General features: G+C 43.5%; 2 protein-coding genes across 2 annotated transcripts; both read right to left on the reverse strand.

The window, feature by feature from the left end:
- Positions 1-323: 323 nt before the first annotated feature.
- On the reverse strand, positions 324-16,153 carry tmem245 (transmembrane protein 245). Its single transcript, XM_030392721.1, is given in 20 exon segments — positions 324-1,349; positions 1,440-1,634; positions 2,831-3,005; positions 3,113-3,213; positions 3,347-3,492; positions 3,756-3,878; positions 4,207-4,338; positions 4,445-4,543; positions 5,945-6,035; positions 6,132-6,214; positions 6,297-6,401; positions 8,735-8,758; positions 9,897-10,066; positions 10,185-10,388; positions 11,253-11,360; positions 12,021-12,116; positions 12,812-12,929; positions 15,457-16,077; positions 16,080-16,127; positions 16,130-16,153. Coding segments are annotated over 20 exon segments (2,712 nt in total). The 3' UTR covers positions 324-1,300.
- A 1,433-nt stretch (positions 16,154-17,586) lies between these two features.
- On the reverse strand, positions 17,587-24,410 carry frrs1l (ferric-chelate reductase 1-like). Its single transcript, XM_030394979.1, has 5 exons — positions 23,794-24,410; positions 23,336-23,420; positions 22,868-23,006; positions 20,094-20,340; positions 17,587-20,013 (listed from the first exon to the last, which is right to left on the reverse strand). Exons 1-5 carry the CDS (start codon positions 24,020-24,022, stop codon positions 19,841-19,843), a joined length of 873 nt encoding a protein of 290 aa, XP_030250839.1. The 5' UTR covers positions 24,023-24,410; the 3' UTR covers positions 17,587-19,840.
- Positions 24,411-24,788: the final 378 nt, after the last annotated feature.

A 24,788-nucleotide genomic window follows, 5' to 3' on the forward strand; every position in this document is an offset into this window, starting at 1 on the left:
ATCTCCCGGCAGACCTGCTCGCATGGACTGAAAACGAGAAGATTTTTCTTCGATCAAATTAAAAAAAACCCTCTTCAGCCGAAGAGTTGATTAATCGATCGACAGAAATGGATCAACTTCTCCGATTATCATAAATCATTATCTTTGGTTTTAGACATGTGGACCATGTCAATTATGACGTGTTGTGGCGTCATTCACCATTTCCTCAAAGCTTAGAGACCAAACATTTGATGAGCGACAGTGTGACAGTGAAAACAACCGTCAGTGCGGCCCGACCTCCTGCAAAGAAGCAAACAACAGATCGAGACGTCCGACGAAGCCGCCACAGTTAAAATGATGTTTATTGTGTCAGTGCATCCAGTAATAAAAGTACCAAATAAAAACTACAGTAATCCAGTTAAACCGCTGCTGAACTACATGCTTGTTCCTGCACAGAACACATCACAGCCCTCCTCCCGCTGTCACAGGCAGCTAACACAGTAGCCATGTATGATCAATGTGTCACATTACAAAACACGATTCATCCGCGCAGCTCGTTCGTTAAAGCTTCGAGCCATGTAAACTACTTCTTACTCTCTGTTCCGAAAAAAGTGCTCAGACTGGAGTCGTGAGGAAGTGCAGGAGTGGACGAGGCCGGTAGAAAATATAAAGACATTTCTGATTAACTTTAGGTGTGTGAGGAGGAAAAAAAAAAACTGCTGAAAGAATCATGAATGACACATTAAGTTAAACTAAATGAACAGTCACCGGCTGGTTCTGTGGAGCCAGGTGTTCAGTTCATGAACACGAACCAGCCTTTTACTACAAACTCTACTAGAGCCTCCATGAGGAGAGAGGTAGGGAGTGCAAACACTGCGTAAACACAGCCAGGGTGGGAATCAGGGGCTTTGTAGATAAAATATCTTACAATTCACCGCACGATAAGTGTAAGCATTTTTACACATTACAAAATCAATTTAGGCACTACGTTCTGAGAGGTGATGTGATTAGCATCAACGTCTCCGCCGTTCATAATCATGAAGCTCAATATGACAGCGTTGGTCCATGTTTGGGATAAGAACCAACACTCGCATCTCTAATGTTAGGGTCTTCAGCGAGAGCAGCTGGCGCCATTTTGCTCAGAGAAGCGGCGCTGGTAAGTGGACAGCATCATGGTGACCAGCCAAAACGCTGCTTCCTCTTTTCCCGGTTCGGGGGGGGCTGACTTCCTGGAAGGAGCTTCGGGGAGGACAGCACTTCCCCTGAGGAGTCAGCCAGTAGGAGGCCGGGTGACGTTCCGCAGGGACTCACCCTCTGGCTCTCACTCACTGGTCTTCTTCAGGACTGAGGGGGTGGACTCTGCGAAGGTCCTGAGAGCGGCGGAGAAGAGGACAGTGAGAGTATTGTTGCATTTTTCTGAATATTCAAATCAGCACTCCGTGTTTCAGCTTCATCTTTACCTCATGGGGTGGACCGGCCAGCTCGACTGCACCGGTGTCGGCGCTGCGGAGCTGGGGCTCATCAGCATGGCGCTGTAGATGTTGGCTGCAACTACCAGGATGCAGAGGAGGATGGGCCCGATGATGGCGCCCTCCAGACCCAGATAGTACGCGCCGCCTGCCACTGCTAGACCTGTCAGGTACGGGTGTCCACCCCTGAGACACAAAGACGAGACACGGATCAGGACAAAGAAATGCCAAGAAAATATGTTCGAAAATGTAGGTGTAATGTGGCTCTCATGTTACTCGCACACCAAATGATTTTAGACCTACTACATTTCAAAACTCTTTAGTCAAAGCTGCATTATTTCTGTCAGGAATGCACAATGTTTAAGTCATTTTGACTGGTTGTCGATGCTGACAGAAGCACATATTTTTTGCAGAAAACATCAATAATCTTATCGTGAAGGCCGACGCAGACAGCTTTACAAAATGTACAAATTCACAAAATAAGAAACTACTTGGTCAATGGTTCACCTCACATGAGCACAATTAAAGCGTCATCTTATCGGCCTGTGACACTGGCAGAAATGTTCACCTCAGGATAATGCATACATTTCATTTTAAAGCCTTCATCGGCTGAAACTCACGATGTGCGGATGCTATTGTGCATTCTCAATTTCGGCGCAAGCATGGCCAAACATCTGAGATTTATTTTCCAGATTTCACCTTTAAACAATGTACATTATTAACACACTTTTATGGCAGCTATTGAGTCTTGGATTTAAAAACATAAACAAATATGTTTGTAGTCTGTTTCTCCTCATTTTATCCCCACTAGTCCTTTTTGTGACACCTAATCATCAGAGATGAACGATATGCAACAATATTTGACAGATTTGCAATATGAGTCACGATTTTAGTGGGAATGGTAATTTAGTTTTTAAAGCGTGTTTTCTTACATCTGGAGGATGTGATCTGAGCTGTAGGCATCTCTGTAGCACCACAATGTTTCATCTATAACGCTATGTTGTGAAACTCCACGGAATTGGATGTTGCTCTCAGCTGTATTGCAGTTTCGATAATATTTAGAAAGTTAAGCTAAATTAAGTCCCAACTAGAAGGCTGCTAGTACAGGAAACAATGTTCAAAGGGGAGACTGACTTGGACACATGGCCTGGCTGCCAACAACAGCTGAGATGAAGCATTTTCCGACCCACAGTCTGGTGTTGTTTTCTATTTCAAACAGCTGACAGTTGATGAAACTGGCTCAGGCAAATGGTCACACTGTTTATAGACACTTATGTCAACAAAGCCATAATCTGATACCAACCAGCAGGTTTGGTTTGTTGACATTCGACAGTCAAATGCATCTATGCAAACACACCGCTGTCACACACACACACACGTACCCCGATATGTCAGAGTAGATGGCTGTATCCACAAAATACGTCGGGAGCAGATGGCAGATCAGCAGCAGCACGGCCTTGACGCCTTCGCCCTGCACCAACCACAGGTCACACATTGCCGGCACAGCGGCCCAGTACGTCCCCAGGAACGGCACCGCACCCAGGATGGCGGCCAGCGCTTCATGTCAGGAGAGACGGACACAGAGGGGGTGAGACGACACCGACTGTGACCGGGCAGCTGCAGGTATACTGACAGCCAGTTCTGCTGTGAACACGCCGACTCACCAGAGGGAATGAAGATGATGTTGATGCCAAAGATGGTGTGAGTGAGCCAAGTGTAGAGGCCGTAGAAGCCGGCCATTTTCAGGGAGGCGTCGAACACTCCCCTTCAAAACAAACGCACACGCACACACACACACACACACACACACACACACAGGGTCAAAAATAATATCTCCAAGAAGTGTTTAAATGTTACTGCACACTTGGAATGAGTTTAGCATGTGTGTGCGAGACTACCTGATGGCTTCTTCCACAGACTGGCCTATGATATTTGAGGAGGGTCCAGGCTGCGATAGGGGGGTCAGGCTGATCACCCATTTGACAGGTTTGTAGTATTCACCGCTGGAGCTCAGCAGGTAGAAGAGAGTGGTGAGGAAAATCACCTGCACAAACACGAGGAGCAGGTTCGATGCTGCAAGTCTGATCCAGGTTCTCAAACACAGTAAAGAGCATGCAGACTCGCCTTCACTCACACATCACCGCCAAAGTATGTACAGCTAAAAATAATCGTGCCCTTTATAACTCGGATATGTATCGAGCTTCAAGATCCACTGCGCATGATTACATTAAGACCAGGCTGCAGAGGTTAAGTGAGGACTGAGAGCTAATATGTTCTAGGTGCTTCTCAGCGGTCAGGGTTTCATACCAGACTGAGGGCAAAGTTGAGCAGAGCCGTGCCGCTGTGGAACAGGACCGTTACGAGCGTGGTGGTGGTGGAGAAGAGGAGGCCAACGTTTCTGCTCATCACCACCCACAGAGACTCCAGGATCTACAAAGCAACAAGGCATCAGTGAACATGTAATCCACAGGAAAGCTGTACACCTCCCTCTGAGGTACACAGCTCTAAATGTATCAACGATTTATGGTTGTTTTTGTATCACCCACCAAAGGCCAATCAGGGCAGAGCTGACAAGCAGCGTTACGTTTGTTAATAAATATATATTCCCTTCTTCTCAGAAATATCCTGACAAACAGGTGATCTACGCCCCTTGGCACTGACTGGGCTTTAGTTAAAGTGCTCAGGAAAGTGTCTGTAATGTTGCATGGGATGTATGTAAAGCAAAATACATGCAAATCCCAAACCCGCTCAAACTCACAGACAGCAGAGTCTCAATATTCTCCTGCAGGAAGGAGGCGATGTCATTCCAGTCCAGGATGTCTCCCAGCCAGCTGTTCTGCCTCGGAGTCATCATCTTCTGACCTCGACCGCGTCCAGTGTGGGTGGTGTTCTGGAGAATGCACAAAATATTTTGTATGTGAGAGATTCTCTTCACCCCCCCCACAGAGATAAGGAAGTTAAATGGACTGGCATGTACTCCACCCTCTTCACCTTACCTTGACAAACCAGGAGTGGTACAGTCTGTCCCAAAGCTCCAAAACCTGTTTCTCAATCACAGCCGTGTGGTTCACCTTGTCTCCTAACATCTTATGGAGCTGCACAACACAGGAAAAGATGAATTGCATAACAGGGCATTTGAGTGTTCAGTGAACAAATCAATGGTAGAGCTGCAAAGATTAGTCGACCAATCTATTGGTTGATCATGTATCGATTAAATGTTTAAAAAATGTAAGAAGTTCTGTTTTCGGCCTCTCATATACGGAGATTCGCTGATTTCTCAGTTTTATATCATTAAACTGGATATGTCTGGGTTTTGGACTGACCGAACACGACACTTGAAGACTTTACCCAAGAAAAAAGTGGAAAATGTTTATTCCAGTGTTTCAAAGTTCATCCAGTTAGAGGGACAAGATGTAAGAATTTCAGATGAAAACATTCAAAGAGGAAAATGATTAACATAATGGGACATACAGTTCTGGCCTGATGACGTTAATGTATGGTGATGTAAGGATATCTTCTCAAATGAGCATGCTAACCAGCTTGCCCTGACTCGTCAAGGCCTAAAGCTCCTATGCTGGTGGTGTTAACATTAAACCCCCCCTGTTTCTCCAAACTACAATCCAGCATGTTAGCTGCACAGCTAACTGAGCTAACTAGCATACGCCAGCTACAGTTAGCATCAGTGATCAATTCTTCCGTACTGCACCTTTAATTGATTCATCTAAAAAAATAGCCAACAGTCTAAAAGATACTGTTAGTTGGCTGCAGCCTTAAGGCAGGAACACACTGGCCCAACCGTTGGACGTCTGAAGCGTTTGGAGAGACTCGGACGAGGTCGGGAACAAATATGTTTGGTGTGTTCAGCTGCGTCAGAAGCTTTCGGAGCCGCGCGGACGTTGTCGGATCCGACTGAGCATGCGAAGTCTGAGGAGGAGGGCCGTCGGATGTCTGAGCCATTGGATCCTCTGATTGGTTGTGTGCCAGCTGAATGGACGTTCTGATTGGCGGTGTGCTAGCGAATCAGCGCCGTGTGTGGGAGGGGCGGAATACTGTGTGCGCATTGTTTTTCTATGCACTCCGTTCCATCATTCCCCGTTTTCATGTTTTGCAGTACTGGCACCAGACTAGTTGTTATGTCCGTTCAGGACGAATTAATTCTTGTTCGTCTGGTAATGCCTCGCTGCATGTTTAGTATGCAGCTGTTTTTAGCAGAAATAGTTAAGTTTCGTTTTGATCGAAAGTAAAGAGAGTTGCGTGCACAAGGCTCTCGTTTACAACTCACAACACAAGCGCCACCCGCTTATTGCATCTCGCGCAAGCGCAGAACGTACACGCTACTGTGTGGAGTAGGCAGCACGTCGAAGCGGTGTGTTCAATGCCGCTCTTCTGCCGAACGGGTCAGACAAGTGGCAACGGAGTGGTCGGAGAGTGGTCGGATAAGGCAGTTGGACGTCTGGGCGGTGTGTGGGGGCCTTTAATATAAAGTGTTTTCTTACCTTTTGTGTTATCCATTCTCGACCGTGTTGATACACATTAGTAGCAGCTGAATTCAGAGCCTTCTGCACCACACGAGCCTCTGGAAGCCAACTACAGGAGAATGACGCAAGAGAGAATAGACACAAAGTTTTTCATCAGATGAGAAAAAGAGAAATGTACAAATAAAACTAGAGCAAACTGTCATACTTGGCCCATTCGGGATGGTTAGACACGGTCTCGTTGATGAGGTTACTGGTTACGTCGATGATGTGAACACTTTCATGGTGAACCTAGGGGGATAAAAGTTACGTTTGTTATCCAAGACGATGTTTTAAGAACAGAGAAGTGGCTCAAAAGGAACAAAGACAGTACCATAGCGGTGAGCAGCAGAGCCATGAGCAGCGTCCCTGTGACCAGGAGGAAGATGATGAAGATGCTGATGATTTTATCCAGAGATCGCTCCAGCCACACGACCATCTGCGTACATATAGAGAGGGAGGAAACAGAGGGGAGAAAGGGAGGAGACAGAGTACAGATACAAAGTCAGTCTAATTCTGAAGAGGTTGGAAACATACAGTGATCAGACACATAGAGAAACCTGTGTCCTTCCCACGTGAAGAAGCCATTTTGGATCTAAAAGCTGCCTCCCTCGGGCCCTGAGAACAGTGAGGTAGTAGCCCAAGTTAACGAACAGCCAGGAGATCTCTACACATGCATGCAAACATCCTTAAACATGGGAACATGCAAGTGAGAAGCTCAGGCTGTGTGCTTTTGAATGCACGATTTTTCCTTCCGTAACTTTTTTATTTTAAACCGTTGCAGACCTGCACGTCAGTCTTTCATCACTTCACTGTGTTGAAAAGGTGGTGAAATTCTTAACTCAGGTTTCTCAATGCTCCAAAACTGCATCAGCAGCCAACGTATTACAGTTTTAGTCTCTGAGTAACGGTCACAAGACGAGCCATGTGTTAAAGTCAAGTTACTGGAGTCAATGGGAGGTTCCCGGGAGAGGTTTTGTTAATGGACACCTCTCTCCCACAAGGCCACATCCCCTAATGGTTTGTCATTATGGCTGTGGTGAAACAATATGGCTGTTAAGGCCCCACTCACTGTGGTTCAGCTACACAATGGGATCCAGTCCAAAATAAACAGTTTTTCATCAATATTAGTCATTTTCTTTTTCTCACCGTCTCTAAGAATGAAGCCTTACCTTAGACAAGAATGGTAATTAGCCTGCTGACTGATTAAATCCAGAACAGTGATAAATTGTTTAACAAAAAAATGGAAACACCACCATCAGCAGGGACTTTTATATTTTTTGAATAACTCAAACAGACAATTAAAAAGCATGATGGTGAGCATGTTTAGTTGAGAACCAATATGCAGCTTGGCTAAGCTTTAGAAGAGTCGCAAAAATCATGATCACATAATATAAAGACACAGCAGGCGTTTAACACGATAATGAAAAAAAAAATAAAAAAATGACAATAACAAACTACATATATTATTCAGAAGTCATGGGACTGAACCAAACACTTCTATGATTCTTAAAGGTACAGTTCATACAAAAATTCAGTCATCATCTACTCGCCCTGAGGCAGACAGAAAGTTGGAGAATGTTTCGTAGTTCACAAAACATTTCTGGAGCTTGGCAGCAAAACAGTGTTGCAGACGAGCTGTATGGAGCCATTTTATGTCTTTAAAACAGGTCTCAATCTACTTCAGTTGTTTAGAAAAATGCCCAAACTCTGTTTCACTGTGAAGCTCCAGAAATGCTTTGTGGACTGTGAAACTTCACCTTCACCTGTCATGTCAGAAAACCTGCAATAAAAATGCCATGGCTCAAGATCTTAACTTTATCTCCAAAGAATGACGTTGCCATTTTTTCTCTTCTCTCCTATCGACAACAAATCTCATGAAATCACCAAAGCTAACGATGTTAATCAGTCCCTCCATAAAACGTCCTTGCCATGTTTGTAGCAATCAGAGCCCCTTTGAACACACTGAATACATGATTCTTTGAAAAGCAAACTGATCGGGGACAACATTCAACAACAAACTCAGCGCCTTAGTAATTATTCGTGGTATTTATGAGATATTTAAGCGCATGGAACATATCGTCCAATGCACAAGTTTTGTTCCATGTTGTGTTTTAAATATTTTTTTTTTCAGTAAATGTCTACTATGCAACCACATACAGTATAGTCCTCATATGAAACCACAAAAAGAAGTAAAGCTCCTCGAAAAGTAAAATTTTAGCCTCACATTGACAAACTCTTAGGTGTTTCCATTGTTTTGTCTTTCCCCGGCCCCATTTCCCACCCAATAAAGCTCCTGAAGCTTAACCACGTTCCCTCGGGGAGACCATGGGCAGTGTTTCTCCTCCATCGTTAACATCAGGCTCATCGACCAACACGTATCCAGAAACACTGCCCCCTCTTCCCGCTCGGCTCTGCTCTGTCTACGTCAGCCATCTCTCCATGCAGCTCATACACTCTCAAGCCGAAACCGGCCGGTTAATTCACAGCGGGGAAGGTACGGACGAGGAGGGACCGAAGAGTCCCGCCTCCCCGACCGTAGCTTCCTGTCAAAATAAAAGCAGGAAGCGGGAAAGCAGCAGGAGGACAGACGGACAGACGTGATGAGAGGGTGAGGATAGCGGATGGGTAAAGTGCCAGTCCAAGCTACTACAAGGAGTGCTCACGCCTTCACGCACATACACGCACACACAGAGGTTATTTCTTGATCTTCCTCTCATACACACTCTTTGTGTCAGTCTCTCTCAGCACTCTGCTCCTCCGAATCATTACCTGCTTGTTAAGCCAATGCCAGAGCTTGGGGAGGAGACAAAGAGACATCGGGAAGATTATTTTTAGAGAGATCTGTGCAGCAGTCATCACATGTACCCGTGCGACAGGAACACAACCTCCTGAGGGATCAGGAAGTGGAGCATGGCAGGCAGGATTAAACTACGGACCGTACAGGCAGTGTGCACAGGGCGCACAGTGGGATGCATATTACTGTGATAACAAATACACAACATAGCTACATCCTAAAAGACATCAGGATCCGACACCTTTCAGTGTGAAAGGTGTGCTTTTTCAATCAGGCAGCTCTACTTTAAGGTGTTGTTAATCCAACAACAGCACAACATGCTCTGTTATTAAGGGCTGGGAATCTCTAAGCAGCTGACGATATGATTTGATCCCGCTTCCGAGGGCTCAACAACATGATTTACTTTTCTCACCGTCTGACTACTTGCTACTACTTTTAAAACACTTTTGTGTTTTTGTAACGATCCCCGATTAGCCTAGCTCGAGATGTAATCATGAAGCAGTGACGCGTATGCTTCATGTTTCACCGTCATGTTAAGCAAACACTTGCCTGCTTACACATCCAACAGATGCCGCTTAACATTGGTTGTGTTCATAAAACAATACTGACTCTCTTTTAGCTCTGGTTCTTTGGCGGGCAAATGCTCCACGTGTTCGCCAGTTCACAAGTATGTCTGCCTGCCTTTTGGTGTTGGGACTGCGAGTGTGGTCTGCCGCCTGCCGCGTCTCAAAAAATCAGGAATAATTAAAGGATCCCACACGGTAACCAAAACCACTGTGAAATTTGTTTGTCAAGAAAATGGTCTTGCTGTTCTCCTCAAACAATGTGAGAAGTCTTTTTCTTGGTGAACACAGTGCTACTACACACAGACCTCAGAGTTGTTGTAGAGAATTCTGTTTTTTTCAAAGCTATTCCAATACTTAGAGATTATTTTCTATAATCTTTGTGATAAAGGCACCCAGTAGGCCTGTCCTTCAACATTCATCGGCCAGACGGACACTAATGAATATACTGTGTACCAGTGAAACAGAGGACGTGTGTGTGTGCCTGGAAGAGAATGTGAGAAATCAAAGATAGAGGAAACAAGGGAATCGCCTGCACCGCCGGCGGCACCTGGAGATCAATCAGAGGCATTACCTTGGTGTCGATTCGCAGCAGGAACAGAGCCAGGCCTTTGATCGGTCCTGGCAGCAGGGCCTCCTCTCGCTCGCGTCCCAGCTTCTCCAGCACCGCCCACCACGAGGCGAGCGTCCTCTCTGCGAAGCTCTTCAGGCCAAAGTGGACAACCAGCTTCTTCAGCACCCACACTAAAGAATCATTACAGCGTTAGTCGGAGTACAGCAGATCTGCATGCGAAAAGTGTGTGTGTGTGTGTGTGTGTGTGTGTGTGTGTGTGTGTGTGTGTGTGTGTGTGTGTGTGTGTACCAGCCACAGGGATAGGCAGCAGTTGGAGGATCCAGAGGTTGAGCCAGACCTGAACCAGTACGATGGCCCAGACCAGGAGAATAAAGTAGATATCGCTGGCTTTCTGAGAGCTTTTCTCTCTCTGGAAGAGGCCGGCTGGTAATGTGCGAGAGCCCCGAGGGAATCCGGGCGTCGAAGGAACGGGGCCAACAGACTGGACGCCATCTTCAAAAGGGATGAGGGTGCAGAGGCGGCAAGAAAGAGGAAGAGAATTGACATTTGTTGGACTCTAGGTTTTACGTGTTTTACGAATGCAGACTATGGGGCAATAAAGTGAATATTCAAAGTGCCAACCACCACTTCTGCATGGTGAAGCAGAAGCAGACATGCCAAAGCAGTTCCTCTAATGGCTGCTAAAAACTGGGTCCCATGTTATGCTCAGTGGAAACGTGGAATGTTTACATGCTTTAATGCCGTCAGCTCTGATTGGTCAGCTCTCTCAGGTCTGAGCAGGTACCGCAAACCATGTTTCGGCATCCACTCTGACGTTGTTTTGCCACCACACCGTTACTGGGGGCCTTACTGTATAGTTGTGACATCACAACCTGACATAAGTCCTTCTAAATACAGCTGTGTGCATTTTCTCCATGGATTGAGCATTTAGATTCTTTCCAAGTATTTATTAAGCATGTAGACCTGCTTTGTAATCCAGAAGACATGGAAATCTAAATTCTTATAACAAGGGACCTTTAAAGAGATATAAAAACTTTTAGAACAGGGGATTTTAAGGACTGTTTGCTTGATTAACCATGAAAGTTGGTTCAGGATCAGTCTACATTGTCACGCTCATAGTAGCTCATAGTCGGTGCTTAAACTTAATTCTCTGAATGCATGTACTGCACTTTGTTTTATATTGTAGTAATGCGTCTTTTTTGTTTTATATCTGCTTAAAATGACTTGTATCTCATCAGGATTCCCTTGAAAAATCAATTGAAATAAAGACTGAAATTTAAAAAGAAAATATTACAGCATACAAATCGTATCCATAACGAACTTCCTCTGTGACAAACAGAGCTGGCAGTATCTCACCTGAAGTAGAGTTTTCACTGGGCTCACTTTTCACCTGAAGGTTGCTACAGGAGATCGCCATGTAAATAGTGTTAGCAGCGAATGACAGCACCTGCCCAGACAGCTCTCCTGAGGAGATACGTGAGACAGAGAACAACAGTGAAACATAACAGCAGAGCAAAAAGCAACACACTGATATGGGTGTTTGTGTGTGTCTAAGGGTCACACCTGTCTGAAGGACAAACTGTCCACCAAGATACTTATTTTTTAGGTTAAACTGGACAAAGAAAAACAAGGTTATTACTTTATTTGAAAGCTGGGTGAATTTAAGGAACGACAAGAAAAGTTATAATTGTTATTATAGTGGATGTACTAGGATGAAAGCTGCTCCACAAGATTATTTCTCTCTGGTTCTGTTGGCTTCTAAACTAATGGTTCAACATTTATGAAGTACACCGTTTTACTTTATTGCTAAGCGATAGATAAGAAGGTCAAGGGTGCTCTCATGTACAGTAAATATGAAACTACAACCAGCATCAGGTTAGTTTAGCTTAGCATGAAGACTGTGATCAAAGGAAACGAACTAGCCAAAGTCTGAGTGAAGGCAACAAAATCTACCCACCGGCACTTCTATAGCTTAAAAAAAAACATTTACTGGAATTACTTTAGTATATTTATGAAAGCCCAGCTGATGTGGAGGCTTCTTCCTGTGTGTGTGTGTGTGTGTGTGTATGTGTGTGTGTGTGTGTGTGCGCGCGTGCGTGCGTGTGTGTGTCCATAAATATTCACCTCTGCCAGGGACAGGTGGTTTCTCTTGGGAGCCCACGATAAGGAGAGCAACCACGACCACAAATATGGGTACCCTCCACGAGCCGGTCAGAGACACTAAAAACAGATCCAGACATCAGGGTGATGAATATCTATTTTTCCCGTCATCGTGGAGAAACGTGATGATCTTTTAACTGAAAGATTTTTTGTTAATTTTTCTTATTTCTTGGCAGCAACGTTGACTCCGACTGCACTACTACAGCATGTCTTGTCCGAGCAGCAGAAACATATTTCTGGATTTTTATTAGCATAAAACAGTGAAAATGTGTCAGGAGGAACCAAGTAATAAAATTGCTCATTTCTGCCGATTATACACAACATTTTGATATAGGCAACATGCCAGACAGAGAACATTTGCCTTCCTCCTTGAGTAGAACTTCTTCTTAATAGCTCACAGTTACATTTAACATTTAATGCCTTAAGGTCAACACCTCTTCTTACCACGCCTTAAGTGTTCTAAAAATACTGAACACTTCCTCATCTTACTACGTATGTGGTCTGCATGTGGTCTGTGTAATAAAACCTGTGGACCCGGCAGAGACGGTGCCATATCTTAACTTCACTCCCTCACCTTCGGAAAAACACAGTGTTCAGCCTCGTTCTCTGCAGCCTGCTTCCAACTATCTGCGAAATGTGCAGAAATCCCCCCCGGGGGGCAAAGAGCAGTGTTTGCATAGAAGTATGAGAGGACAGCCAGCATGTCTGAGCAGGCTCCACCTCCGTCTCCTCCTCGTCCTCACACACACACTCACCAATGTAGAAGAGCAGGGCTGCCCAGACCGGCAGAGCCAGAGCCCTCAGGTAGTGCTCGGTGTGGGGACTCCACTTGAAGCACACCGCCGACAAGTAGCCAATCACCACAGTGCACACCTGAGAGAAGACATGACCACAAACAGACAGGGTGCATTCAGATACAGGAGGTCAATGCTTCTTCCACAGACAGTATTATTCCAGAATCTTTAAACATTGTAGCAGGATTTATTAGCTTAATACTTAAATACTTGCGTCATGACAGTCAGGTATTGAACTGACTGAGGGACTTGGTCTGCAGCCTGATTTTAGACCTCTACAGCAAACGAGTCGGGAGGTATTTCCCGGTAATTCTAGGCCCTTATCCTAGTGTCTCTCTGTTCATTGTTGTGTTGTGTTGTTTTGTGCTACCGTCTTGGCCAAATAAATAAAAATAATAATAAATAAAAAAATAGTGTTATCATTTGACAAAAAATGTCCCGGGCAGATTTGAAGTGGAAGCAGACAACTTTTCCCTTTTAGCTTATCCAAGTGGCGTAATTGTTGGCGCCACTTCCGCAAAGACAACTGGATCACTGCCATTTTCCCCCAGAGTGACAAATAAAAACCATACAGGATAAAACATTAGCTTATTTAATCATCATGGTGTGCAACAGAAATAGGTCGCCAATTAATCTTCCTTCTCCCAAGTGTCAGATGGTAGAGACAACAGCATAGCGAGGTTTACAGCGAACCCAAGGTAAACGCAGAAGGTTTCATTACACTGTAGCCATTACAATCAACATTTACTTCATACTGATATGTTGGGGCAGAAAAAATGTCTATTGCCAGTTTAACTGGAAAACTAACACTTATTCAGTTTTCCATATTGGATTAGTCAACAGCGTCAAAAGAAAACTAATTGGCAGCTATTTTACTTCTATTTTCTCACAAAAAAGGCGAGACATTCTCTTGTTCCAGCTTCTCAAATATGAGGAAAGATCATATTTTGATATTGCAAATTGAATATTGACTGTTTCCTCTCCACGTGTCTTGCAGCTTGTTGCTTGTTGGTGTTTTGTTTTGTCATCTAGGTCATGATGTTCAATTTTCCATTTTAACTAGCTGTGGCAGTCACATTCTAGATGTGGCACCACTCCTGAATACATGTAATGATATCACTCACTTCTCACGGTTTTGGACCGTCTTCAAATTTCTGGGACAAAACAAGGCAATAATTGGAACATTTAGGAAACTGTGATGGCGAATTTTTTCCACTATTTCATAGAGGAAACTATTTTTCTATGAATAATCAATAAAGAAGATGATCACTAGATCACTATATTAAAGACTTGTGTCTAATATAATGCATAACAACAAAACCTTACACTGAATATCAACATCCTACTTAACATGTGATGTTGCATTCACTTGCCACGTCGTCATATCTGAAGAATGTTCTTGTAAACACTGATATTGATCCAAACACAGCTATTAAGATCACTGGAGAGACTGATGGTCACCAAGACCACTCAGACGATACCTCGATTAATAGATTAATGATTTATTAATGATTAGTAAATGAATAAATGTCACTGGATCTATCATTCAAACGAGTGTCTGCTTCTATCTCTGAATGTAACGTGACTGATCTTTTTCCTAAACTGTGAAACAGCCCCGGCCTCTGTTCACCACCCGACTGCTGCCGCTTGGTACGAAAAGCATCAAATATTGTCGTGTCCCAGTCCGTCATCAGCCAGTCACTAAACTGGTTCCACTGCACACAAAGACATCTTTCGATGTAATTTAATATAGTGTCCTCCGTCCTATTTATAGACAGGGGCCGTGTGACAGTCTTTCTCTATCGTTTAGAGAAAGGACAGACTGTCTGAGGAGGAACATTTAATGCAATTTGTATCTGGTCAGAGCTCGGCCCGGACTCTGGGCCCCCGGAGCTGTTTAGGAATAATAAGGTACTGAACGATCAGACGCTGGAACTAAAAGAGATTACATCGGCTGGGGTACAAATTTACGCAGAAATTCCCAGAAAGATACTTCCTGCATCGGGGTTAATGAGATAACATGCAATTCAGACATTTTTTTCCAGCTATTTGTCCTCCTGCAGTATCTTTAATTCAGTATTAAATTTGTGTTAGGATTAACTTGCACAACTTGATCCTGAACTTATCTTCATCAAACCTGGGAACATTTGTTTGAGTAGAATCTATTACTTTTAGTATCATTCGCCGTAAAATACCATTTTAGCAATGTGGTCTATTACAGTCCTTGATGAAAGTGAAAAGTGACAAGACAGATGTTGCAGCTGTTCACCAGTGAACTTTGGGATTGTTTGCTTTAAAACATGGCTTAAATGATAACTTGTGTGTCAGACTTGTTGCTGATTCATGTTCATGTTGTTTTACCTCCATATCTAATAACATATGACAACATCCATGCACTACATCATTTTAATTAGAGTTATATAATCAATACTGAAAATATTCTTATGAACACTGAGATATTGTTTTTTGTATCCATGTGTCCCACCCTGAGCTGTCTGCAGCCCGTCCGGGGTCACCGGGTTGACAGATCTGACCCCAGAGGCGCCCACACAGTGGCACAGAGGCTCGTTGTTATCATTCGGGGGGTGTCGCCAGTTGTCACTCACCCACACAGTGTGGAAGCAGTCCAGCACGGCCCCGATGATCCCACAGATGTGCCCGAGGATCACCTGCATGCCGATGACGCTCCAGAACAGGTAGAAGAAGTAAACCAGCGGCGCCCCGGCCCCGATCACCAGCAGCACCGTGAGCCTCTCCAGCACCAGCCTGCCCATCGCCTCCACTCCGTAGTTCACACACCACACCGGCACCAGCAGGGTCCCCACCACGATGGGCGTCCCGGTTTCCTGCAGGCCGCTGAGCCACGAGCGGCCGAGCCGGGCCAGGGAGTGCTTGAAGGGGTGGAGGAAGGTCCCGCAGAGCACTGCCCAGAGCAGCGGGCGGAGGAAGGCCTCCAGGATGAAGTAGACCAGCACCGCCGCCCCGCAGCAGATAGCCACGAAGATCATCGCCCCCGTGTTGTAGAAGGCCTGTTTGATGTTTTTATCAAACTTCAGGGACGACGGCTGGGTCAGCAGCTGGCTCACCATCCCGACGGCTGGCTGGACGCTCTCGGAGAAAGAGACAGTATGAGGCCGCTCACGGCGAGGGCTCTCCGGGGGAGAGGCGGCGGCAGGATCCGGCGCCGAGTCCTCCTCGTCTGCCATGTTCTCCGATTCCGCCTCGGTATCCTACCCGAATACCCACCGCGTGAAGGAGGAAAACATGTGACGTAGCAAAGGGCGAAATGCCCACGGGCATCATGGGTAATGTAGTGTAGGTAAAATAAAACGCCGTATTATTTGCGGTGGCTGTGACTCAGGAGTAGAGCCAGCACCTTGATATCGGAAGGTCGCTGCTTCGATTCCGCTGGTCTGCATGTCGAAGTGTCCTTGGGCAAGATACTGAACCCCAAACTCCTCCTGATGTGCTGGTCGGTACCTTGCATGGCAGTCACCGCCGTCAGAAGTACTGTAAGTCACTTTGGACAAAAGCGTCTGCTAAATGCCCTAAATAATGTAGAAATATTTCCTTTAATAAATATATTAATTGTAATTTTATTTTGTTCTTTTGTTTGTTTTATTTCGTTATTACAGTTAACACTATTATTATTATTATTATTATTATTATTATTATTATTATTATTATTATCATCAGCATCATTATTGTTATTAATAATAATAATAATAATAAATATTATTGTTATTATTATTACAATGTTATTATTATTATTAATAATAATAATAATAATAACTATAAAAACTATAACAATAATAGTTATTATTATAATAATAATAATAATAATAATAATAATAATAGTTATTATTATGATAATAGTTATTATTATTATTATTATTAGCCTACTGATCATATTATTATTATCATCATCATCATCATCATCATCATCATCAGCATGTATAATAATAATAATGATAATAAATAATACATTCATTGAATGAAGTTAGCAAACTGACAGTATCCATTTTTCCTCTCAGTTTAATAGGACTTAATGCAGCAGTTGGTCAGTGTTCCTGTCATTAAAAAGCCCATCAAGCCATATGTTTTTGTCCAATTGCCTTCAGAGAACCCCTGTAACTACCACCACTGAAAAATAGAAATTCCATCAAAATTCAATAAAAACAAGTGAGTCTCATTCAACTAGTAACCAAAGACATTGTGGCATTGTGGCAAATGTTCAATTTCCAAACAAGCTCCTCTAGGAGGTGTTTAGGAGCATGTTTCGGGCCATTTGGAATCCACTGGTACCCACTGTCAGTGACACTTTTCCGAAGGTTTCACATAGTTGGACTTAGGCGGTAAACTGGCTTCAGTCAATGACCTCCGATATGAATAAACTCCATTTACAATATTCTGACCTTTGACCTTTAAGTCCCATTAAACTGAGAGGGAAAATATCTGGAGGCAGGCAAACACATCCACATCTCTAAACTGCTCAACAAGACACATTTTTGACCGCGGCGCATACACACAAAAAGTGCTCACAAGACTCTCATAGATTCTACCATATCATTCTTTGAGTGAAAGCAGTTACTATTTTGGAGGGAGAAGCATGATAATGTGAGGTGAGCCTCAGCTAAAATCACTTTTAAATCAACTCTCACAGTCCATTACCACGACCAACCTGGTTACCATCACTGGTAAGCAAGATCAACTGGGCCAACACAGACTGAGACAGATTTATCAATGAGTCGGTTTAATAGACACACACACAAATGCAGTCAAATATGTACATGTAGCCATGCACACATGACCACACATGTACACGTACACACATACACTGCTAAAAATGCATGCTTAAGTTCGCACTCACATGCGCACAAATACAAACACACACAGTATATTTCCCAACATTTTAACTATATTTAACTATTATCTTTTCACTCATTCAAGCCAGAAACTCCATCTAAATATTCAAATGTTCCCAATCATCGATATATTGAGATTTATTGAATTTCTCAGTATTTGTTTCATTCTCACAGTAACATCTCTTCATACTCCATCAGCTGCCTTTCGACAAAAAATTCAAGCCAGCATTGCAGTTTGTAGCAAAGATCTTCCTATATTCTATTTTCAGTGCTTCATTCTTACCCAACTATTAGGAAGCTTCATTCTATTCAGACAAGACTTCAAATAAATTAAAGCCAGCAATTCAGTTTGGCCTTAGTTTTTCAACAAACGCCACATTAAAACGTTTTCACAGCCAACAACGCACATTTGGCTTCAGCTTCCCAACAGGGAGCATTCACAACCGCATGTTCTTCAGAACTTGCCTTCTCGAGTTATTGTAATAACTACTATTATATAATATTATATTATATATATAACACATACTGTCCATGTTATTCTTTTATATTAAGTCTATTGTTTTAAAAACTATGATGTGTAGCATTTCTCATTTCAGACTTTGGTGCCACACAGGGGTAATGTTCAGAACCTACAGTGTGGATGACAGCACCGCTCATCACTTATGGCATCAGAACAACAAGGAAGATGCTATAATCACATGAAATTTGAGAGTGAGACTGAAATGCTGAGGTCAGGAGTCCTCCATGTGGCTCGGATGGATAATAGCTGTTTTTATCAGGTGTTTTTAAGAATTTTGTCTTGTAGCTTACTGTTAAAGCCAATATTTGATCAATACATGACATATTTTAATTTGAATGTCTAGTTTTTTTATGCATGCTACAGAAAAAGTGTGCATAGAAGCCAAGAAAGCAGGCCTCTTGTAACCCAATTGATGGTAAATTTATAATAAAATGATGATTTTATTGAATTTGGAAAAAAAATGATTTTTATTCATTGTAAATTAGGATTGTCACTGGTGGTTACCCTGGAAGACTTTTGCCACACCTGATTTCCACCAACATTTAAAGTTACACACTGCTCATGCACAGCGCTGTATTTCCCTGTGTTCCTTAAAAGGTATTTGATAATAAACACAACTGTACCAGACTGTTTCAGTGGAGTTTTAACATATACATCCATTTTTAATACAGATCAAAAGGCTACAATAACAGCATGGGGGAAAAATAAGTCCATGTCCAGGCAAGCAAACTGACCTTCAGTCGACAGTTCGCTCCTGTTCAGTGTGTTATTGCTTGCTGAAGGCAATAGTAACTCATGTCACAGTCTCTCTCTGTCTGTTAAACACAGTAACAGTGCCACATACTGATAAACAAACCCAACAGCCACTGTGGTTGATAAATGATGGGGGGGGGGGGGGGGGGGGGGGCATTAAAAGGAAAAGGAAATTGTGGAAACAGACAAAAGTTTGTTTCTTTCAAATTAACATGGTAAACACATACTGTTCCTTGTGTAAAAAAAATATTTTGTGATTGTGAGAACCAACAAATAAACCTTTTTTCTTTTTGCAATGGGTCATGTCCACTTTAACATAACGGGGTAGAGGGACAGGAAGTGTGTGTGCAATCAGCTGTGAGCTGCTCCTTTTGTCCCCCAGAAAACCTTCGTGTTTAAGCCAAGTTCTAGATGAGGCACTGTGTTCTCATCACCAGTGGACAGTGGGTTTTGGAAATCATTCCCAGATTTCCCAGTGCATGCAGTATTCTGAAGACTTGTGAAGTTTATTTACTGCCGTGTGTCATCCTCATATTCTTTTTAAATGCTTGGAAGCTATCGTAAATACTGAAAATAACTGGCCTATTTATACTAGAACACTACTCTTATCAAACCTCTTGTTCGTACTGACACCAGTACATGACACCTCTAGATTATAGGCTTAATACTTTAGCAAGATGAGCTTGGAGTAATGAATATATACTCTCTATTGTGTTTATCATATCTAATACAGTGTCTCTTTGTGCAAATCGCACATTTCAATGTGGCATCAGACAAAAATGGCAACTAATCTTTATTGCTGCTTCACCCTCTCTTCCCTGTTTTTTCTGCTTTGTGCTCTGCTGTGCTTCATTACGGCGTCCCCATTAGTAAATAGAAGGTGAGTGCTACTATGAGCAGTAAGCAGAGTGGCGAGTTGAAGGTCTGGTAGGCTGTGGAAGGCATGAAGAGGTCCTCATACTTATAGATACTGATCATGTGGTCGCTGACGGGCGGGCTGTCGATGTCATGCCTCGTGATGGAACCTGCAGGAAAAAGTTAAGACAATGTAAAAGACATGCACACACAAAGAGAGTAGACTTGATGCTAAAGCTTCAATACTCACCTTGTATAGCAGGTCCCCATGCAAACAGGTAATACCACGACAGGTGTAAGTCCACAAGTGTTTCCTCTCTGGGGACGTATAGTGGCCGTTTGAAACGGCAGGTCACCCGGTTGTTTTCAAAAACGCCCTCTTCATCTCTAGCAGGATTCCTCTTGATTTCCTTCGCCCACTGGCCGACATTGTAGAAGTGATGAATCCGCACACGCCCATTGTCGTCGTGGACACAGCCCATGACATCGTCCCCTCCCTGAGGAAACAGGAGGGAGTGAAGAGCTTTAGTCCAAAGTGCAACACATTCATTACTCGAAAAAAAAAATCTGACACAAGGTATTAAATAAAGTAAGTGGGACAGATAGCACTATTATTGTTCATGACAGTAAGCCAGAGAGCTGTCACATAATAGCTGGAGGTACTTGAGACTCAGTAGCCACTTTATAAGTTACACCTGTATAGTCTAATGCAATCCACCAGGTCAGCTGTGAATTTTGCTTTAAAGCTACATTATGTAAGTTTTTAAATAACAGCTTCAAAATCATTTTGGTGTCACAGTGTCTTGTAATAGGATGAATAGTGTCTCTGTCACTGTTTCTGCACTGAGGGTAGGATCACAGCATTACATACATGTTTACTTTAACACACAAGTGCACGGGGCACCAAATCGCACACATTTCTACATAATGTTGCTTTAAAGGACTGTATGTTAGCTGATGATGTGTTGTAAATGCCTTGAATTTTCAGGGTAAATTTGAAATAAATGTGTTTTCAAATATGTGTACATCAGAGAATAAATGACAAATACTGTCATAGAGCTCAGCCTTTATTACAAGGCTCTAAACATTTAATTGTACTTAATGTTTGTAAATGCTGATAATCGTGCCACAATTTCAACAAAATAGTTTTTTCAACCTCTCCAAGAACATATGCATCACCAGATAAATACAATGAATAGTAAAGTAAACATCATTTTGGGCAACAGTAGGAGTGGATTAAGAGATGGTTCATGGTGCATTGCCCACAATAAAGAAAGTCACACGCTATGGCGATTCTGCAAAAATCGATACATTGTAAGACAATGATCTAATAATATATCAGAATATCTGTCTAATTGCATTAAACATTCACTGCTTTTTGCTTTTTTTAAGTATAAACAATTCATTTAAAAAGTGCATAGTCTGAGCTTACTGCCCCTTTTTACACAAGTCATGACAAAATCATGTGAAATATCATTAAACTGGCACAAGGCCGAACTGCCAGAAAGCAGAACAATTCTGAAATTAAACTGTTTAAAAGAATGTCACACTGAATTCTTTTCAGTCTGTGTAAATCAAGTTTACAGAAGTTTCCACACGAGAAGTCAGGAAGCAGTGACTCTGGTATGTCACACTGTCAGGGTGACCTGTTCGGAGCACCTGCATGTTGTAATAAAAATACAGATATTTGGCGCCTGAATGTCAATAATCATTTTGCAAGAGGAAGTGATATGATATAAGTCTGTATTGATATTTTGTTCCACCACTTTATGCCTTAATAGTCTTGAAAGTGCTCAACCAAAGTAGTATTATCTTGGGATCCCTGCTGCCTTAAAGGTAATCTAACATTAAATGTCCACGTGGAAGCTTTTTTATATCAGAGCCAAACAATTTAGAAGAAAAGAAGGTAAACAAAGAATGCTCGTATGTGGAATAAAAAACATCAAACTTAAAGGGGCTCTATGTAGTAATATTAACAACATTAATGGGGTAATAATACAAATTCAGAGATATTTATTTTTTCCATCAGAGGAAAATAAGGTCCCAGAGCACTGTTTGAAGCTAGAAAGTTGGCAGGGTCCGCCACATATAAACAAAGTAAAACAGTATGAAACTGTGTTGTCCTTTAAGGGAGAACTTCGGCCGTTTTTAACTCATATCCCTGTTGATCGAGGTTACCGAGTGCTGTCAGTAGGAAAAATAACATGAATTTTTTGCACAATATTGAACAGATATCAGGACGGCAGCTAAAGCGAACCTATGGGGGCCAGAGCACGTGAGCGGAGCGAGCGGGGAGCGGAGCGTGCGAAACATAGTCGGAGCGCAGAGCGGGTTTTAATCCAAAGGCCAGAATGATGGTTCAGTTTCGCTCCAGTTCCGTTCCGATACCACTCTCCACGAGTCTAGGGCATGCACAAGTCCACACAGACTCACGTGTGCTTCCAAGTAAAATATTTCAAAAAGCAAGCAGACAGGTCATATAGGTGCAACGTAAGGAATTGCTCCCTCTTTTAAATTTGAGCCAGCTTGGAGCGAGCGTGAATGAAATTTTAGGTGAGCTTGGAGCATCCAGACATCCTTAAGTTTCACTTTTGGTTATGTCTGCCCCCATAGGTTCTGATACTCGGTAAATATTGTGCCAAATGTTCTCGTTATTTTTCCTAATGACAGCACTTGGTAACCTTGATCAACAGGGATATGGGTTAAAAACGGCTAAAGTTCTCCTTTAAGGTCAGCTTGTTTATTCAGTTTATTCCATCATAAAAACAAAGAGAGTTTGTTTATTAGTTTGTCGATGAAGATCTTTATCTTCTGATTAAAATGTCTTCCCCCACTACATAGTGCTCTTTTAATGACAGTAAGCTCCTAAAAAGATGCATAATTTTCAACACATCCATGTGTTATATACACAATACATGTGCAGAAACTGTCTGTAAAAGCAATAAATGGAAGAGAAACTGGTTGTGTGGACCCAAACAAATGTTGATCTGTCCAAAATTAGACACAGGTTTCGCAGCAGCTCACCATTTTCTTGTCAGAGGAGAAACCTACGGCCACCCAGCCGTCTGTGTCTGCGCTCATCTCATACTCCACATCTGTCCCGATGCGGCGGTAACTCAGGAAGTAGTCACACGACTCTGCATCACACCCCGGCTTCCCATATCTGTACAGACACAAATGAATAGAAGCACAGGCGCAGTCACTTTAAGGCACCACAAGTTTCGAGTGAGAATGTGAGGTAGAGATTACTCATAATAATGTGACGGCCAAACTGGGGCAACTGTTTAACTGAATGTGACAAGAACGTGAAGACTTGACAGAGGAGAGTGTTGAGCTCCAGCTTTTTCTGAAGTCAGGCCACAGCAGCATCTAGGATAACGCAGCCCGGGGGAGGCAGGGGGGTTAGGGGTAGGGCTGCAGTGGAGCTGTTTTCAGGAAAAGGGGGAGAGCTGGCAAAAAAAACAACAAAAAAAACATGCATCCTTCTCTAACCTGATGCAGCCTTTGGTAACTCCACAGTCGCTGACTTTGATCTTGGCGAAGGGATCCACTGGTGGGGCGGTGGGGAAGGGATAACCTGCAAAATGCAAACGTCAGCAGAAAACAATTTGTATGCTTGTTTTGGAGGCAGTCAAAGAGCCAACTATGGGGAGGCCATCTGCACCTAGTGTGTGTGTGTGTGTGTGTGTGTGTGTGTGTGTGTGTGTGTGTGTGTGTGTGTGTGTGTGTGCGTGAGGGGCCGGACAGCTACCACCAGGGGAGCTGGCCTGGGTGCTGAAAGGCCTCTCACAATGGGCACAGGTCGAATGCAGGACACAAACATGCAGCTCGTGTTCAGTTCCTGCTGCAGCTCTTGTTTGTGATTCTGCTGCCACAAGGCTTGTACGAGTGTGCTCATGGCGCACGAGATGTAAACTAAAAAAAAAAAAAATCCATCAGCTGGGACTCACCGTCGTCGGACAGATATCTGGACTCCAGGAACTCGGAGGCGAAGGTGCTGTAGGAGTCCTTGTGAGGCTCCTGGTGCCCCGGCTCTCCGTGCTCCCCGTGGCCGGCCCGGAGCGCTCCTTCATCGGTGGGGCTCGGCGCGACCCCCCACCACCCGCTCTGGATCAGCAGCACCGACAGCTGCACGAGCCTCATCATCGCCAAATAGTGTCCGGGGGGGAAAAAATTCATAAATAAAAAATCAGCGATTAGAAAAGAAACTCAAACCGGATCCTCATTATTGCTTGTATTTCGCCATCCATCTTCGCAGGTTTCCCATCGCAGCGTCACCACAATCATCCCCGCATCCTCAGCGTCTGTTCGACTGTTTGTGCGCAGGGATGTGCGGGAGGGGGGGCGGAACTGGGGGGATCCACCGCCGATCGCTGCGAGATTAACAGGCTAATCCAACACGAAATTACCCCGATTTGTAACCTCGCTATCTAATGCGGACGCACGCCCGTAATCCTCTTGGAAATCCGAATCTAGATGCCCACTAGAGCTCATTAATCTTCACATTTTCCAGTCGCAGCATCGTCCGGATGAATGGTTTCGCCCGGCCTCCCTCTCTCCTTCCTCCTCAGCCAATCACGGTGACGTCCAATGAGGAGCCGCTACGTGCTGTTATCGGGATCAATCGATTGGGGATTAATGCCCCCACAGTCAGAGAGAGATGGAGAGGTATTTCCACAGCAGTTCGCGCTCACATTTTAAGAGATTTGGTGGATTTAAGGCGTCGTGTGGAGGAGAGCAGGGCTGGGTGTCACATTCGTCACATCTCTGGTGAAGATGTTGGTACTGTTTTCAGAATTGGGGTCAGAGGTCACCTAAAGGGTTATTTCAAGAGTGAGGTGAAAGGGCTTTTAGTGTTTCACGTAAAAATGTAAATATTCAGCTCTCCACAGTGAGTTTCTGATAAACAAGACTGGACAGGCCACTTTAAAAATGTAGTCCAATA

Source organism: Sparus aurata, chromosome 17 (genome assembly GCF_900880675.1).
Source record: "Sparus aurata chromosome 17, fSpaAur1.1, whole genome shotgun sequence".
In the NCBI taxonomy this organism is placed as follows: Eukaryota; Metazoa; Chordata; class Actinopteri; order Spariformes; family Sparidae; genus Sparus; species Sparus aurata.